Source organism: Periophthalmus magnuspinnatus, chromosome 23 (genome assembly GCF_009829125.3).
Source record: "Periophthalmus magnuspinnatus isolate fPerMag1 chromosome 23, fPerMag1.2.pri, whole genome shotgun sequence".
In the NCBI taxonomy this organism is placed as follows: Eukaryota; Metazoa; Chordata; class Actinopteri; order Gobiiformes; family Gobiidae; genus Periophthalmus; species Periophthalmus magnuspinnatus.
In genome coordinates this window covers 2,327,675-2,347,359 of record NC_047148.1, presented here as the reverse complement: position 1 = coordinate 2,347,359, position 19,685 = coordinate 2,327,675, and the positions used below count along the sequence as shown (strand labels likewise).

At 37.8% G+C, this 19,685-nt stretch overlaps 1 protein-coding gene across 1 annotated transcript in view; it reads right to left on the bottom strand.

Moving 5' to 3' along the window:
• The window catches only part of wnt5b (wingless-type MMTV integration site family, member 5b), a 153,036-nt gene that overhangs the window by 19,839 nt on the left and 113,512 nt on the right, over positions 1 to 19,685 (bottom strand). Inside the window, exons 2-4 of the mRNA XM_033989418.2 lie at positions 3,635 to 3,774; positions 2,617 to 2,704; positions 1,991 to 2,150 (exon numbers count right to left, since the gene is read on the bottom strand). Of these exons, the coding sequence (XP_033845309.2) occupies positions 1,991 to 2,150; positions 2,617 to 2,704; positions 3,635 to 3,750 (364 nt within the window). The 5' untranslated portion in view covers positions 3,751 to 3,774. The remainder of the gene's footprint in view (positions 1 to 1,990; positions 2,151 to 2,616; positions 2,705 to 3,634; positions 3,775 to 19,685) is intronic.

Here is a 19,685-nt window from a genome sequence, read left to right as displayed (position 1 = left end):
CTGGGTGAGGATAGAGAATTTATTATTTTGCCTTGAATGTTGCACAGTATGGCATTAAACTGATATATTTGGCATCTATTTGATTACACTTGTTTCTATGGCTTAAAACCCCCCCATTATATTCACTATACGTTATTCATTATTATTATTATTATTATTATTATTATTATTATTATTATTATTATTATTATTATTATTATTATTATTATTATTATACCTATGTGCAACACTGAATGCCATGTAAATCTACTGAGGTCACTTTACTGAGATTTATTTATTCTGTTCATATGCTGCACTGTCACTCTTTTTGTACATAATAGTTTTTGTTGGTATTTTATATTTTGCCCATAGAGTCTATTTTTAGTATATTTTTTAAGTTCATTTTAAAATTATTTAAGCTATTATCTATTATCTTGTTTTATTGCATGTTACCATTTTCCTGCTGTTCTTGAACTGTGCGGTGCAATACTGCAATTCCCCCACTGTGGGACTAATAAACATATCTTATCTTATTTATTATTGTAAGCGGGGTTGCCTCTCCACAGATCTGAACTGTAACTTGTCCTGGTGGCGTCATATGCTTGTCCCCAAAGATATATATGGGTTTAATGTCATACTATGAACCATTCCGAGGATAAAAACACATCTCCGTGAAGACAAATTGCGGACCCTGACACGTAGACACGTACTGCGTAAAAATTCTTTCTGGCTTTTACGCGCCTCTTGTTATACGATCACATATGTGCCAATTTGTAGTTTCACCCAAATCCGAGTTCTAAGCTTGAATAAACACTCGCCAGACAGCCGGGCAGGTACGCGTGCATAAGGCGCGTGAGCCGGCCTGTCCCTGTTGTAATGACCACGTGTATTATTCACCAACAACAGCGGAATAAAGGGCCAGCCAAGTGCGCGACACGGTTTATGAGTGTGGAGAACGCACTTCAAATAGCAGGGCCGGATCTGCCGAGTCGGTGTCAGCTCATCAGCGCATTTCAAAAGAGGAGCCTGGGAACAATGGAGCGCCTCACACCTTCGTATAAACCTGCTGCTAGAGCCAGGGTCAATAGAAAGGGAGCAGGCGAGCGGAGAAGACGCTGTGAGCCCATGTTTCACCTCATCTGACAGCCCGGAACGGATGTGACACGTACTTGATAAGTGCTTTCCCACGTCGTCCGCTGGAGTTAGTTTGCAACGAAGGTACAGCAGCTGCCAACGAAATCATTATACGCACGGATTCTGTTCCCAAGCGACCAGTGTCCCAGCGCTATAAGGACGGATGATCCCATGAGTTACTCACGTGGTTGCGAAATGCTTAATACGGAACGAGTGTATTCTTTTAAAGCCCACTAGTCAAGCCCACTAGTCAATTAATGTTGTATAGCCCAAAATCACAAAAGTAGTCGTCTCGCAGAGCTTCACAAAATTGATGTTTTGAAAGTTAGAAAATCATAATAATTACATTTACAGATTAGACAAGTTTTAGAATTAAGTTCCATTGTTCAGTTGTGCGGACTATATAATGTCAACCAATTTAGGCATTGTAGGCCTATATATAAACTCATCAAAATAAAATTCAATCATGAAATGTATTTATACTGGTTTAACTATTGTACACTTTTCACACTGTGCAAAATGAAATTCCAGACAACTTTTCACACTGTAATGACTATTTCAGTGATTGGTGATATCCTTATTTTGATAGCTTATAAGTCTGAAACACATACTGGTTTCATTTGACACCACACAGACTTATAGTATTCAACTGAAATGGGAGAATATATGCACACTTGTGACTGGATAAATAATACTAGATAAGGAAACTGTGCCCTTATATATTTGGGGATTTTACTTTTGAATATTCCTTATATTTAAACAACATAATTGATATTGGAATACTGGCCTCTGCCCCAGTTTATGTGAAAACCAACTGGTACTCTTAGACCTTAACACCACTTTAAGCTTTTGTAGTACAAGTAGTCAATGCACTCACCGATCTGCATGACGCGTCCGAACACAGAGGTATTGTCCACGGTGCTGCAGTTCCACCTCCTCTGTCTGAACTGGTACTGACATTCTTTGATTCCAGTTTTGGCGCCATCTCCGATGTACATCATGTGGTCCTGGTACAACTGGCAAAGTTTCCTCTGACCCTGCAGCAGAAAAAATAGAGGAGCAAATGTGAATTTAGCAGATGGTAAATATGTATTAAAAGAATTTTGATGCTAGCAACCAGATTGTGCAAGTAATAGTGTTGTGTTGTGTGTATGATTGTCTCCATGGACATGTATGTCATGCATTTGGTTGGAAAGTTCAGCACTATTGCATTAAACTTATCTATATCCATGGAAAGGCTACCAAGCCAAGTTACAGGTCAGATCTATGGAGAGCAAAAACATCTCTATGGAAACAAGTAGGCTGCAGACAGCCCACCAGAAATGTTGCATAGTGCATCTTTAAGAGGCATTATAGCATGTGGCATAATGAAGGTAAAATTGAAAGACTAACCATTGGCTAGTTGTTCTAACAATGCTGCAAACTAGAATTCTGCACTTTTTTGGGTAATGTCAAGCCACATATAGTAGCAAGCATACTGCAAAAATGACACAATTTCTATACCTGTGAGAGACCAGAGAGTTGACTGCAAAGAGGCTGCGCTCCGATGATGTACATTTCTGGACGCTGGATTGAAGTCATTGCCATGGACCTGAGATACAAGAGGCATTTAGTCAGCATTCAAAACAAGCACACACAGCCAGGACAGGTGCAGTAACTCTCCAAAACTTATAGCAATGTTTTTATTAGTTTGTAGAATTTGTTCAGCCTTTTTAACAATTTTCCTCAGATAACCACTAACCAACTGACAGGTGTGACACCTACTACAAACATAATATGTTGTGGGTATAGTTATGTTTGTGCACATGCTTTTGGTTCACAAATGCCAAAGTGTCTACCACAACAGAGGGACAGGTGACATATTCTTAAGATATGAACCTACAGGATAAAAGGTTTTAGGAAGCGGTTAGCTGCAAGTGCCCCACTTAAAATACCTTGAGGCATATAATGATTATCTAATAGTAATCCATGGTAATCTATTGTTAAAATGACAAGAGCTAATTTGAAGAAACTACACGCTCCTTCTTGGTGACCATGACTTGTCCTGAAGATTAGTTTTAACTTTTGGTGAGTTTGGATGAAGTGCGGTTAATGAGCAGCAGGTTACCACACGCCATTTGGGCAGAGGCCAGGGTAAATATTGTGACAGAGCCTTCACATTTGTTCCATTCAGCGCCGCTGCCTTGTACGCCAGGCGAGTGGGACCTCGCGGCATGACGCAAAACAATCCTCCATAACGCACACACACATGCACGCGCACACAGAGGCACGCACAAGAGACAACCCTAAACAACAATACAATAACTATAATCCACAGTCCTATAAACCACAAGGCAAAAGAGTAGTTGACCGTACTCAACCGTGTGTAATTATGCGTAAAGATACACAAGCATTAGTATAAAACTTGACTAAAACTATACCAAGCATTCATTCAGATTAGTAGTTTATACCCACGCGATGCCATTCACCCACTTTTATGCTCAGTTCATTCACCCACTTTTATGCTCAGTTAATAACTCACCACCAGGAGCCGGCGTCCACGAGCAGCATCCGGGAGCTGCAGGTGAGGAAGGTGAGGGTCAGCAGCAGATGTCGGACAGCTCCGCGCGCTCTCCACCGGACCGACCCGTGCTCCATACTCCGCTGAAGACAAGTGCTCTGCTGTGGGGACATGGCACAAAGACGCGTCCTGGTCAGTGCGGTTCTCTCCGGGCGCCGTCCTCTTGAAACAAAACTAAACTGCCATGAGATGGAAAAGGTCATTTGCCCGGCAATGTAAAACTGGTGATCAGTGTAAAATATTGTCAAGTCTTGACGCGCAATGGAGTCGTAGATGTTTTACGCACAAGTCGCAGACCCCGCGCCCCAGTTTTGTCTGAAAATCCAAATATAGTCCACTCCGCGGCGTTGTCAGTGTGTGGATGGAAATGAACACCAAAAAGTTTGGACGCGGCGGTTGTTTCTGCTTCCTGTCCTTCTTGGCCTCTGCACCTCTGTGTGGCAGCGCTGCGCTCTGCCCTCTGAAATCCCCCCCTGCCTCCCCTCCCTCCTTCGTCATTTATAAATTGACTACTAGGTTTACATCACTTTTAGGCCCCAGCAAAAGCGCTAATAATATTATGGACACAGTGGAAGTTTCATTCAGTCGATATAATTCTGGAGTGCAGAGGAGTTTTGCAGTCATGTTGCATTATATTGACAGTGTTGGAAAGAAGATACATGTATCAAAAATACGTATTCTGAATACTAATTTGTATTATTTTGTCTCTAATTAGACATAAATGAAAAAATAAAGCTCTTTGTAATGATATGCCATGCACTATAATATAAACCAACTCGATGTAAAAGTGTTCTATTCTTTAACTAAATACGTTTTCAAAGTATTCTCATCACTAGTGGTTGAATGCATATGTGCATGCCTGTGTGAATATACGGATATCAGTATCCGTTCTTATTGGCGTGATAAAATATATGCTTAAACGGTTATAGCATAAACTTGACTTAAATCCATATAGTATCTACAGTGTGGACGGAACTGCAGATAGAGCGAAGCTGACATGATAATGACACAAAAAGTCTGGATACAATCCGAAATTACACGTGATTTTTTTAACTGTCAAAATGCTGCGTCTTCATTTAAGATCCCGGAGTATCGAGAGAGGATGGTTCTCAAGGTGTTACTAAGGTCTTCAAGGAACATGTCATCTCAGTGTCGTACATTTGTTAACAATCATGAGGGCTGATTGTATTCGGTGTCAAAGCAATAGAGGGGAGAATTACTGAGCCTTGGCTCCGATTCCGCGGGAGGGGGGATGGGTTTAGAGCCCCAATCTTGGTTCACGTGTGCCAAATTCCTTTTAGGAGCTCGGGTGAATGATTTGTTTAAATAAAAGGTGAGCCCTTCAAAAACACTTAATCCCCTCTACATTTCTTCTTAGCGCGAAAATAAAAGGCCACCACCAATCCTGCACTGACCTCTCTCTCTCCTTTCCGCACTCACTCAGGCACGCGTAATTGCGGCAAAGTTACGCGTTCGTAAAGCGAAATAGTAACCAACAACCAATATTTTCCAAACTTTTCAGCTTATTTAAAACAGACTTATTATACAAACTTATTTAAACCAGAAAACATTTTTTTTTATTCAACGGCAACCACTGTGTTTTATGTTTGTGTTTTGATTTCTAATTGCTCTAGCATAGCTCATTTTTTGTTCATTCCCTACATATGTGACCCTGGTCATTCCTGTAGCTACGCCATTGCTTTTAAACTGTATGACACATGACCCCCTCAATGCTTCTCGAGAAAAGAGCGTCTGCTGCAGCCAAAAGTGACCACTAGATTAGCCCAAGGGCCCTGGTAGCCTGGAACTGCTCACACATAAAGCATAGGTCTTCACGCACATGTTTCAGATGTGGAGTGGTTTAGGGATGACATAGTTTTATAAAGTTATATAGCCCGACCCATAGACCATCACTGGCAGATTGGTCTAAAATAAGAATCTACATCTAGGAATTTCCAAATAGTTACCGGGAGGATCGAGGAACTTGCAGAATGAATATTGAATGTGACTGTCAAATGAAGGCACCAGAGACACTGCAGTTTGTGTAAGAAATTTAAAGTAATTTATTTTAAATATAGAGTCTACGGATTTACATAGCGTGTCCTCACCCCTCATGGGCAGTTTTGTGAATGAAAATCCAAAACAGTGCCAATTATAGAAACTACCCTACTCAAAATACGCACTGAATAGACTAAAAGTCCGCTTTTTCTGTATATACAGTGTATATACATAAAGATTAGCAGTTTAGCTGTTCCATCTACTTAAAATCTGTGCGTAAAAGTTATACAACTTTGTCTAGGCATAGAACTAGGAAGTACAAATACGCACATTATGGCAACTATTAACAACCAAAATCTGGTAGTGAAAAATATATAGTACTTTTTATATTTGCCAATACATGTTTTTACAAATCCGTTCCATCTAGGCGTAATTATGTTCAGCAGTTAGCATGTATTACAACATGTATTAAACGTGCATGGGAAAATGAAACGCTTTATCTGCTTTATCCGCGCTATTGACTCATCCCGTGTGATCTATGAAATCGCTTATGAGCTTCGGTGGTGTTGCTAAAAGGTGCTTGGTGCAGGAGAGTCGGATGTCACTCGTTTCTGCATGATAATAGTGACCGCGCTCAATAAACATCTGCCGCTGCCTAGTTTTGGGTCAAAATCAGGGTGAGAGGCTGAATAAACAATAGAACAATGCGTCGGTGAGTCTGTCCGTGTTGTTAATGTTTAATGACAGCTCATTTAAAGAGCGTCTCCAGAGCCGTCTCTCAGCACAACAGGTTGGACCGTCTGCGCTGTGATCCATGAGAGAGGTTCTGGTGGTTACCCGGTGGTAAGGTACTGGTTTGGCCACTTCACGTTCGGGGCAACCTTAAAACTATATTCACTATCTGTCTCATTTGGGGATTGGGTTAAAGTGAGATTTGGTGACCCTAATCTAAAGCATTCACGATGTCTGCCGTACTCTAAAACATTACACATTTTAGGGAAATAGATAATTCAAGCCAATATTTTTACTTTCATATTTATAAAATTAAGAGTTTAATATGCAAAGACAGATATGTGCCATATATGAACAATAACTATTTTATTGAATCTCTTTTGCAAATAAACTCAAACGTCAGTTGTATGAGGAAATTAAATAGCAATGAATCTTAAAAGTGCACTATGTACTATTTCTGGTGAGGTATTGTTTATATGGAGATGTTATTGCATTGCCTGGAATGTTCTACGGTAGGACTTAATACTTATACTGGTAAAAGCAGGTGACAGGAAACAAACCAATGGGTCAGATCCATGAGAGTCGACCCCTTTCATAGTGTGAGGTAATCCAATTCAATAATCGTATTTTTTGTCACACCTGGAATAACTTAAACATGAGTGCTGCCAAAACCTATTTCCATTCTATGATTATTATTATTTAACTACTTGGTCTCTTGCCTGCCCCACAACACTTAAACCACTAAAACCCTCTGTAAAAGAGGTCTAAAAATACTGGATAAATAAACAATTTCCCACCACTACTGTCACACTCTGAAAAAGCATAGACTTTGGACTGATGGACTTTAACAATATTGTCAACCTTAAAAGAGCTTGTCTGATTTATGAGGTCCTACACTCCCTCGCTCCACCATCATTCAAGAAGTACATTCAATAAAATGAAATGACAATTCAGAAAGGACCTCACAAGCTACCACCAGAGGTTAGAATGTGTTATCTACCCAAGATAGGAACAGTGAAACAGTCTTCTGTGAGAATATCCTGCGTAGAGTTTTTTTTTAAACTCCAATGAAAAACTGGCTATAGTCAAACCAAACATGCATTAATTTATTGTTGCATTGTGATTTTAGCAGATTTTCTATGGAGACATATTTTCATTTTTGTGAGCTGAATATGGCCACACATTCAAGACATTTACATTTCATATTTACCTCCTTCAAACTGACTATGAAATAATGGGAGTAGTGTAATGAGTCCCTTTTGTGATCTCAACCCTGGGACAACAGATGGAAATAAGCCTTTGGCTATGATACATATACATTCATGTTGTATCATGTCTGTTTATTAACTTGCACTGTCACAAACAAACAAACAAACAAACAAACAAACAAACAAACAAACAAACAAACAAACAGACAGACAAATAAATAAACAAACAAATAAACAAACAAACACATGAATAAACAGATACATAAATTAATAAATAAATAATTATAAATTGTGTATGTTTTCTAAAGTAATTTTTAGCACCAACACAGCAACCACATTCACACACACATTGATACACCAGTGTATGCAGACATAAGTGCCTTGCTCAAGGACACAACCCCAGTATTCATCTGTGGGAGCTGGGACCGAGCCACAAACCTGTGGGTCAGTGAATCTTATAGTGTTATGTTGAGAGCGGGATTCGACTCACCAACCCCCTCTAACCCAAAAAGATTTTGTCAAACTTATTTGCTTTCTGGGATCAAGGATAGCATACATAAAGTAAGAGTTGTCACAGCCAGATGAGAGAGACTTGTCAGATGCTCTGGAGAAACAATTGATGATGTTTCTTTGAGAGTGATGAGGAAAGGCTGTAGATTAGAGTAACCACCTCAAACTGCAATCATACACACTCAAGCCAAAAACTTTCAGCAAGCTGCTGATCACCTCACAACTGCTTTATCGTCTGTGCATCGTCTTATCTTCTTGCTTAAGGATTTGTGCAGCTTGTTAAATACCACAAAAATGATCTGTATGTACTTCTCAAAACATCATACTGAAAAAAGCAATTGCATGTCTTCCTTAACAGAGTAGAATTTGATCTGCTTCCAGAATTTAAATACCTTGGAGTTATTCTAGATCCAGAATTGTCTTTCAAAAGTCATGTAAAAAGTGTTACAAGTAATCCAATTTAATAATCAGAATTTTTGTTACATCCAGAACAATTAAAACATGAGTGCTGCTAAAACTATTTTCTAAAACTTATTTCTTATTTTCTTATTTCTGTTCACATAGACTATTGTTTAACTGCTTGCTCTCTTGCCTGCCCCACAACACTTAAAACCATTGGAAACCTCTATAAAAGAGGTCTAAAAATACTTAAAAAAAATCTTTTTCCATCACCACTGTCATATTCTTAAAAAGCATAGATTATTAGGCTTTAACAACATGGTCAACCTTAAAAGAGCAGCCTAATTTATAAGGTCCAACACTCCCACCACCACCGTTAAAGGAGTACATTAAATATAAAGACAATTCAGCAAGGACCACACGAGCCACCACACGAGCCACCACCAGACGTGACCACATGATTCCCCACAGATGGACCACCTTTGGTCAGAATGGATTATCTGTTCAAGGTGGGAACCTTTGGAAGAGTTTTCTGTTAACATTCTTTTAAAGCTCAAATGAACAACTGGCTATGGTCAAACCAAACATGCATTGTTGACTGTGATGCACTGTGGCATGTGATTTTAACTTATTTTCCATGAAGATATATTTTCATGTAGCATATGGGCAAAATATGAAGGGGGTGAGTAAAATGTAGATGTCTTGAATGTGTGGTCAAATTGACTGTTAAATAATGGGGACTGTGCAATAAATGGATTGTGGATGGATAAATAAATCAACTGTAGAGAAAGAAAGACATGTCATTAAATGGCAAACAGGCAACAAACTATGAAAGTTTAAGCTCATAGATAACTTTAGAAACATATGATGTTTGTTTTTATCTGCCGTAACAGAAAGAGGCAGAGTGGAAAAGCAACAGCTGCAAATATATTACAACCCTGAAAACCAGTACAACCTAAGAATCTAGTATCATTCTAATAGTTTTCTATGTACATGTTACTTTTTAGAATTTATATGGCATCAATGAAAAAGTAACATTTTATGTGTGCAACTAATAATTATTTTAATAGCACTTGTGTGTTTTATTAGTCGACGGTCAAACAAGTGTTTGTATTTTACATTGATTGCTACATTTCTAAGCAAATAAATGTGGAAATGTGACTGGAAGATTCTATATGGATAATATTTACAAAGTAACTTTTTTCCTATTCCCTACATTTTAATTCGTTACAGATGCACCGTAATGGCTTTTTCAGTTCCGATAATGATTCTGATACTAGAGCTTTAAGTATCTGCTGATAAGTGATACGGACACCAGTGTAGATACTAAAAACAGTATTTATTTCCTTAAAACAAAAATAAAATAAGATAGAACTGATCCAAATGTGTATGTAGCTGTTATTTATCCCACAATAAACCACAGAATAACTTTGTGTACATAAAAGTTCAAACATTATGTGACTTTCTGAGCTGAATACAAGCAGTAAATATTCCTATCACATATATTACAGTATAGCAAAAAAGTATTTAGTCAGCCACCAATTGTGCAAGTTCTCCCACTTAAAAAGATGTGAGAGGCCTGTAAGTACACTTCAACTATGAGACAGAGATCTTTTTAAGTGGGGGAACTTGCACATTTGGTGGCTGACTAAATACTTTTTTGCCCCACTGTATAGCTACAACCAGAATATTGGCTGAACTGATATTTGCAAGCCGATATCAGATCCACCAAATGTTTCTGTGTTGACACCAATATCTGATAAGGTTTCATTATAAAGCATGTTTTACAGCCCCTCTGACACCCAAAGGGGGGTCACCCTAGCTGTAGTTAGTGATGCAAACACAATAAAACATTGTGTAAATAAAGAGCAATAAACAAAGTTATTTTAAAAATTAGAATCGCAACTAAAATGTCCACATCTACCTGTGAATGTCCAATTTAAATGCTCAAGTTTATTACACAAATTTATGAGAGTGTAAAGCAGGATCTAAACGCAAACAGCCTAATAAAGTTATTACGAGGCCCCAGAGCTGTGAGGAATTGTGTGTAAGGGGCGTAATGTGCCTATTACAGCACACAGAGGAGCTGTTTAGCTGTTTTTTACACACAAGACCACAGAGAGACTCCATAGAGAATAAAATACATAATCAAGAATATTATGTTAATAGAAGAATACATGTAATAGGCTATCAGTTGTTTAATTAGTTAGCAAATGCATACACAAGATCATATAAGGTAGGATTCATTTGTTCAGTTTCAAATCAACTCATTTTTGTATACCCAAAATCACAACAGTGGATTTAACCAACATAAGTTATAAATTCAAACTGTGATGTTAAATTAAAAAAAAAGAAAAACACAAAAAAATAAATAAAAATGAAGGAAGACTTAGACTGAATATATATATATATACATATATATACATATATTAGTATATATATATATATATATATATATACATATATATATATATATATATATATATATATATATATATATATATATATATATATATATATATATATATATATATATATATATATATATATATATATATATATATATATATATATGTATATATATGGAATACAAATAACATGCTAGCCGCCATGTTCCAAATAGAAAGTGAGCATAGGAGCTCTTCTGGCTCCATCGGCTCCTATTCACTTTACACTGAAAAACTCTCTCTCGTTAACTTGTCATTTTGGTCTTAAAATGTTTGTATTAACCCGCTCTACATATTCCTGGTGATTTTATTTCGCTATTGTGTCCGTAAATCAAGATATGAACATTACTAACAGACAAATCAGCTGCCTTCTTTCCCCAAGGTCACTCCCGCTAGAGTTGGCAATAGGTTTGATTGATAGGATTGCTACGAAAGTGGTGTTACCTTCAACTGCCTCACTCTGGATTGGCTCTTTGGTTGCTATGATACTCACAGTGGTAATTCCAAATATGGAACTTGGCTCCAAATTCGCCACTATAACTATAGCTATGGGTGACATCACACCTTAGTCCACTTCTTTATAAAGTCTATGGGAAGACTGTAGAGACGGTAGGTGAGAGATCACTATGGACAGATAGTGAGATAAAGAGATAGATGGATAGAATATAGAGGGAGCAAGAGATGGGTGAGATCAATAAAATCATTGTAAAAATATAGGAAGGAAACGTTGAAGACTGTAGGGACACATAGAGAGATGATAGATAGGTATAGTGTGAGTGTTGGTGCTGGTTTGGAGGGGCTGATGGCACAGATTAGCAGCCTCACTTCTGTCACTCTGCCTCAGGGCAGCTGTGGCCACGAAAGTAACAAATCATCACCAAGTACAGAGAGAATAAATAATGACTACAATGCAGCGCTTTGAGAGGCGTCCACAAACCTTACTATTGACAGAAAGAGAAAGATTTATATATAGAGAAGAGATGGATAGATAAATAAACAGAGAGAAAGAGAGAGCGATATTTATATAGAGATATTAAGAAAAAGAGCTAGAAAGGGAGATACAGTAGATGGTGGAAGGGGCTATAGGTGAGAAAGCAAGGAAGGAAGAGGTTAGGAGAGAGAAAATGTGTTACTGGAGAGTTAGTGAAATAGCCTTGTAACCGAGAGCAACCAGAAAAACTGTGGGGCGGAGAGCTGAGAGAGAGGAGAAAGAGAGGAAAGAGAGAAGGAGAGAGGAAAGAGAGAAGAGAGAGGACAAAGGAGGAGAGAGGACAGAGGAGGAGAGAGGACAGAGAGGAGAGAGGAGAGAGATGGGGGAGAGGAGGAGAGAGGGGAGAAAGGAGAGAGAAGAGAGAAGGGAGAGAGAGAACAGGGAAAATGGAAATGAGAAGCGAGAGGGGAGAGGGAGGACAGGAAATAAGGGAGAGAAAATGTCGTGACAGGAAAGAGTGGAGAGAGGGGAGAGGAGAGTGAGAGGAGGACGGAGGGGAGGAGGACAGGGGGGAGAGAGAAGAGAGGGGGGAAAGGAGAGAGAAGAGAGAAGGGAGAGAGAGAACAGGGAAGATGGAAATGAGAGGAGAAAGAGAGGAGAGAGAGAGGGGAGAGGGAGGACAGGGGATAGGGGAGAGAAAAGGTCGAGAGATAAGCACATTGGTCTCGCTAGCATGTCAGCGTCAACATTGAGTCAATGGGCTTTGCCCCCAAAAATTTCCATTATTATTATTATTATTAGGCCCGAGCCTGGGACAACGTCCCAGCGAGGGACTCATTAAAACCACGTCCGGAACATGGAAAATGGCAAAAATCAAGTAGTAAACACGCCCCGACCAGGCAGTGAGTGGTGTCAAAAATTAGAACTCCACAACCTCTAACTGTCACAAAAAAAAACAAGAAAAAATAACAAAAGACGACTCGGTGGCGCTCCCTCAAACTTTCATTTTCATGGGGCTAATGGGAGCCCGACTCGGGGAAAAGTCAACGTAAAAATCTGAAACGCACATAAAAAAAAATAGTACATGTCGGGACATGACAAAAATGAAATTATGGCCCCGCCCTAAAATGTAGAGGAAGTCGGCCATATTGGATCAAACAAAGAATGACAAAAGTGCACACCCTCACATTCAGGACATCTCCTCACACAGTTTGCATTAGAACCACTTCAAATTTGGCCAATTTCCACTAAACCCATGTGTGATTAAAGATTATCATTTACATTTTGAATATGACTTTGGGTGTGGTCATGGTGAATTTTCAACAAAATCGCAATTTTTGGAACATTTCAATAAAATATTTCTCTTTTACACATTTTTTGTTGGGAAAAAGCTAATACAGCGTTTACAGCACATTTGTTAGCTGAATGCAATGATATGCAAATCATGGCACTATTTCACAAAATGGCTCTTTAGCGCCCTCTTGAAGTTTCATTTTCAAAAATTTGTAGAAGACAATCTATTTGTCGTGGACTTATGGAAAAATTCACAGGGGCCTTTTTGTGATGGGGCACAATGTGAGAAAGTCACATGACTATAGCTGTTATGGTTTGGGAGAAAAATAATGGGTGGAAATTTTTTTTTCCATTATTCTTGTTATTTATTATTTTGGTGGCTGGATTGAAGTCACTTTTGACCCCTGAACGTTAACAAAAACTCAATTTTATTGAACCCAAAATTCAAGTTTGGTAAAAAATGTATTATTTTGAAAAATTTACTCTTTCAAAATGACTCAATAGCACCACCTCAAAATTCAAAATACATTAAAAGACGTTTTTTTTTTTAAGTTTTAAATGGCACGTAACTCAAACATGCAGTGTCCAATTTCCCGGCATTAATATACTTTTTGTTAAAACTTGACCGTTGAAATCATATGCTATTTACATATGTCAGATATTACATTGCTACACAGCGCCCCCTTAAACTTTTGAATGGTACTCAAAAAATTACTAATTAATTGGTATGGACATCCCTATTGCCATACCAAACAAAAATGCCAATGAGAACATATCTCTATTTGTAAAGGTGTTGCCATGGCAACATCCAATATTTTTCATTGAAATACATGGGTTTTGGATAACTGGGATGAAAAAATTTTGTTTGTCATAGACCATAAAAATTTGGTACACATATTCCACTCATCATACTGAACAAAAAAGCCAAAGAAGACATGTCTCTATTTCCAATCATGCAGGCGTGACAATGTCAGAAATTCTCTCATTGAAATAAATGGAGTAGTATTACTGAGACGCTGATTTTGGGGAAATGGACAATGTAAGCGGGAACAAAAGGCAGAATCTTCGCTGTGGCATGTACCCCGTGATCACAAGGGGTGGCAAGGGCCTTTATCACTGTACAGTTTTCATAATGATAATAATAATAATAATAATAATAATAATAATAATAATAATAATAATAATAATAATAATAATAATAATAATAATAATAATAATAATAAAAGTTGCAAAGGCTACATGAACGATGCATCGCTATTCTTGCACATAAAACACTTAGGGACTTTTAAGAGCTTTTATGTGTGTTATCATTGTTTTCCCTTCTCATTGACCATCTTGATTCAAAAGCATCGTGTAGCCATTGTAGCACCAAAAAATCAAAACAAAATTCCACTGCTCAGTCCCGCGAACTGCAGCTGTCCATAGAAGGGTCTATGTGGCCTTGTCTGAAAGGGAACTTTGTTGTGATGATGTTTATGATTATCGTAAAACCCTAAAACTGTGAAAAGACAGGTGGGAATCTCAGGACGTCAGTGTTTCTTTTATTAAATCAATTTACCGCAATATCGGGGTTTAAAATGTTCAAAATACAACATAATGATCCAAGGGTGTCATCAATTATAACTACAGCAAACAAACACAGAATATTTATTCTTACAGGATCCATATTACACTATTTTCTGTTTTCTCTTCAAAAACATATCTGGAGTTGTGCTTTGTTCCATTCACACATGTTTAACACACACTCTGCATATTTAGCCTGAGTTCTTCTCTCAATCTGAAAACACTCTGGACAGTGGAGCACTTCCTGTATAAAAACACCTTCACCAGAATTATTTCTACAATTTCAGCCCTAGAATTTCCAATCTCTACAGAACAAAAAGGTAAAAGGTAGCTGTTAACTGCTGTAGCTGTAGCTGTCAATTTTGCGTAATATACAACATTTAAACGTAAAATAGGGCTATTTCTTTCTTTATAAATTTGGTGCAACAATTACATGATAAATGTTACCATGACTAAACAAAAAAGGTCACAAACAAAATACACAGAATACATTCATATATATACATTCATAACTGTGGTGATACTTTTATTTATTCTGTTAATGATAGAAAGTATAGATAGAACATAACAGATATGCTTCTCATTACAGTGTGAGTGAAGCAGACCTGGTTTAGCACTGGGCTGGAACTGTCAGAGGGAGGGGCTGACGCAAACCACAAAGCCCAGGGAGGAGGCACCGAGTCTGGGCAGAGATCCACCGCACGTTCCCCTGAGCCTGGAGGTGGCTCGACTGCACTGCCCTGCTGGTGTGATCCCTGAGAAACTACTGGTATTCTCAACACCTCAGAACTGAACCAGGACTAATCTAGGATCAGGGTTAAATCAGGACTAAACATGGTGTAAATCTGGTACACCAAAGCAGAATTACATTGGCAATTAAACAGCAAAGGACTCTTGACCACCACATTGGATTTGGGATTTCGAAGTGTTGTCAAAAGTATGGATACTAAAATTATTATCAAAAGCTTAAATCTTTCTCTGCCTATCAGGTCCTCTCAGTTTTGAACTCTGTTTAAGTCTAGACTGAATACCCAACTCTTGTCCTTGGCATTTAATACTAGCAAGTTTTTGCACTTAACTCTCATGTGAAGCACTTTGGTCAGCTGTGGTTGTTTTAAATGGGATCTGAAAAAAGTAGGACTGGGTGATATAGCTGTTAAAATGGAATCATGATCTCATCCCTGTGATGACCTGCTGTTTTGGTAAAATCACCAATTCATGATTCCTTGATTTTTTTTTTCCATCGCCCTCTCTCCCTATTGGTCAGCCGTCTTTATGAAGTGACATGTGGATGTAATCAATCACAACAAAGAGTAAACTTTCAGAAACAGCAGATAGCTTTAGTTACTTCTTAAATACTATAGAAAAGGTTTTTACTTTTATACAGTAAGATACTATAAATCATTATAAAATCTAAATCAGGATCTAGTTCTAGAAAATGGTGTTCTCCAGCCTTGGTTACCGGCTTCCTCCTTTTTTTGAAAATCAAATGGAACTGGACACTAAATACACTGCTTTGCTACTAAACTGTGTACATGGTGTTTTAATGGCAATATCTACTATCTGCTGTTCCTAGTCTTCTTTTTTTTTGCAATTTTAGTGGAACCTAGGTAGGCCTGCTACTATAATTACTATATCAATTTATTGTTCAATATATGAAATCTGGAACAATATATTTTGAGTCTCAATATTTATTGCAAGTACTTTTTCTTTGCAAATGTGGGGAGATCTGGGGTATTTTTGTTGTAATATGATTTCAGCAATTTAAAGTAGTTTGTGGCATAGCGAATGACTGCCCTGATCACAACCAGGTATTTCTGATTACAAAAACCTGGAGTATGAAGTGTGGATACTTAGCAGCTCTATTTGAAATTTGGTTGTGGGCAGAGTTTAGCTGTTTAGTCCCACTTTAATCGTTTGAAAGGACATCACATTTGTATTCATGTAGACTGATTGTGTACTGGCAATCACATTTTCCTAGATTTTGTCGGATGAAAATGAATTTTAGAGCCTTCTAATGAACAATATCTACCCTATTACAATAGTTTGTTCTGCTGTTTGATGTACAGTCAGAATCTGATGGGTTTATGTGTTTATATGTGGGACTAATCTCTCCCTGAGGCAAACACTTTCATTCTGCCTTTATAATTCACAATAAAAGAAGTATGTATATTTGTGACTCCAGTTTTTATGGGACCATCTGGACTGAATGAGGCCAGTTTATCTTCTCCAAGACAAATAACTGTTGTAGAGCGATGTGTAAAATGAACTAAATAAAAACAGTTATGGCAGTATAATGAAGCAATCAAATTAATGATTAATTTAAAAAGATAGATTTTTGGTTTTACTTTAAAAGAGCATGATGTAACTTTTCTGGCTTTTCTCCATGGGGATGTCATGTCTTTGCTCATGTTCACCAGTATGGCATTAAAATATTTATCTCCCATAAGATATAAGTTAAGTGAGGAATAACATTGGACTGCGGCAAACCATTTAAAATAAACAAGTTCTGTTTTTCACATTTTTAAGACAGTAAAAATACAGTGCAGGTACAGTGCCTTTAAAGTCTGAAAGTTTGTGCTAATCTGTGTGTTTTTTTTTAAATCAAATTGCCTCTGACTGTTTCATTTAAAATCTAGTGTTTCCTATGTTGTCCTGTTCAAATACTTGATACTAACCTCTCAACAGTTTGAACCCAGCCTCCATTCTGTAAGCCTCCATGAACTCACTGCACAGACCAGTAACAGCAGTGTTCACGAAACAAGGAGAGAGGAGGGGGAGACAAAATGCTGACTACAGAGAAAGAGACAGAGAGACACAGAGAGAAGGAAGGAGAGAGAGACAAGGGAGGAGAGAGAAGGGACAAAGAGAAGAGAGAGAGGGGGTAGGGGAAAGAGGAGAGAACAAGAGACAGAGGGAGGGAGAAGAGGCAGGGAGACATGAGGGGAGTAAGAGACAGAGAGAGAAAAAGAAAGAAAAGATGGCAGGAGTGAGGACGAGAGAAGGGAGAAAGGGACTGAGAGAGATGAGAGAGAGAGAGAGAGAGAGAGAGAGAGAGAGAGAGAGAGAGAGAGAGAGAGAGAGAGAGCGCTAAAATCAAAAATCTTCCATGTCCGAGTTGCAGAGATGGCAAAAAAAAACATTGTGGTGGACACGCACACGCAACCTATGAGGTACTGAGGAGACAAAAAACTATAGGAAGGAGAGAGTGAAAGAGAGGGAGAGATGGGGGGGAGTGAGGCAGCAGACACATTTTTTAAATCTATTTATTTTCATGGTTTTTGCAGTAACAGAACAAATACATACATACACCTACTAATAGTAATACAAATATAGAAAGGAAAAAACAAATAATTAAATATATATATATATATATATATATATATATATATATATATATATATATATATATATATATATACACACACATATAAAGCATATATACAGTGCATACATATTGCCATGGACACATACATGTATATATATATATATATATATATATATATATATATATATATATATATATATATATATATATATATATATATATATATATATATATATATATATATATATATATATATATATATATATATATATACACATAAATACAGGTACATGCACATGCACATATGTTAGGACAAAAAAACAAAAATAAAAACCAAAACGAAAAAACACCAAAACAAACACACAAGGGGGATAGTTTCATTACCAGTAGGAGCCACCTTTATAACATAGAAATCGGTAATCTGGTCCACATTCACTTCACAAAACCACAGGAGATACATTGGCCATTTTAGTTCATACCTATTTGTGCTACTGTCTGCTATTCTGGGCCAAAAAAGTCACTTAGAGGCGACCAGTCCTTAAAAAAGAGTCCAGCTTTCCTTCAAACACACTGTAAATCCTTTTATAAGGCACAGTTATTAACAGTTTTTCACTCCAGAGAGTAAGGGGTGGAGGATGTTCTTGGATCCATACCTGGAGTATAGAAAGACATGCAGCATACATGATAATGTTGAGTGTTTTTGTTTCTCGAGTATAGTTGTTTATATCTAATATACAAGCCTTAGGCTCCATAGGTAGTTTTAGTCCAAAATATTTTTCAGTTTCCTGGAGAACTGAAGACCAAAATGAAAGGATAATTGGACATGAAGTGACATTATTAAGTGAAAATAGGTTCCTGCTTCCTTTTTGCATTTTAGACAGAGTTTAGAGCATGTGTCATATTTACTCTAAGTTACAGGGGTCACATGCATTTTTTAATGATTTTATACTATACTTGAGATTTATTTCTTCAGTTTACTCTTAACCAAGCTTTATGTCAGAGCTAGGCCTGTCATGGTCACACATTTTCAAGTATAATATATTGGTCAGGAAAATATAGACGATAAACAAATAATGTTGAATGCCATCATGCCACTGAGACGATCGCCCAAAAGCAGGATATTAAAAAAACAACAACAATTCTATATGTAGAATATTAGTGGTGAACATGAGCTCAAATATGAGCTAAAATTTTTTTTTTATTCAACCCTGCTTCTTCTCCTTTCTGCCTCTTTCTGCCACTCCCCCTCTCTCTCCTTCTCCCCTCTCCTGCTCCTCTGCTTTTCTGAGCCTCTCCAACACACTCGGGCAGCTCCTCTGTCAGACACATTTCCACTCTTTTTTAGGCCCGAGCCCCTACAGGGCGTAGGGCCTATTGCTTCCACAATGATGAGTGCATGGGCGAAGCAGTCTGTTTCACCCTGTCGCCCCCTGCGTGGATTCCAGTATCCTAGCAACCCAATGCCGTAGGCATGGAATATGCATATTTGATCTTGCTAACATGTCATCGTCAACATTGAGTCAATGGGCTAAACACACTCCTGCATTGAGCCCTATCCAAGCACCCATACTACAGGCTATATTTATTACTGCTAAAATGAATG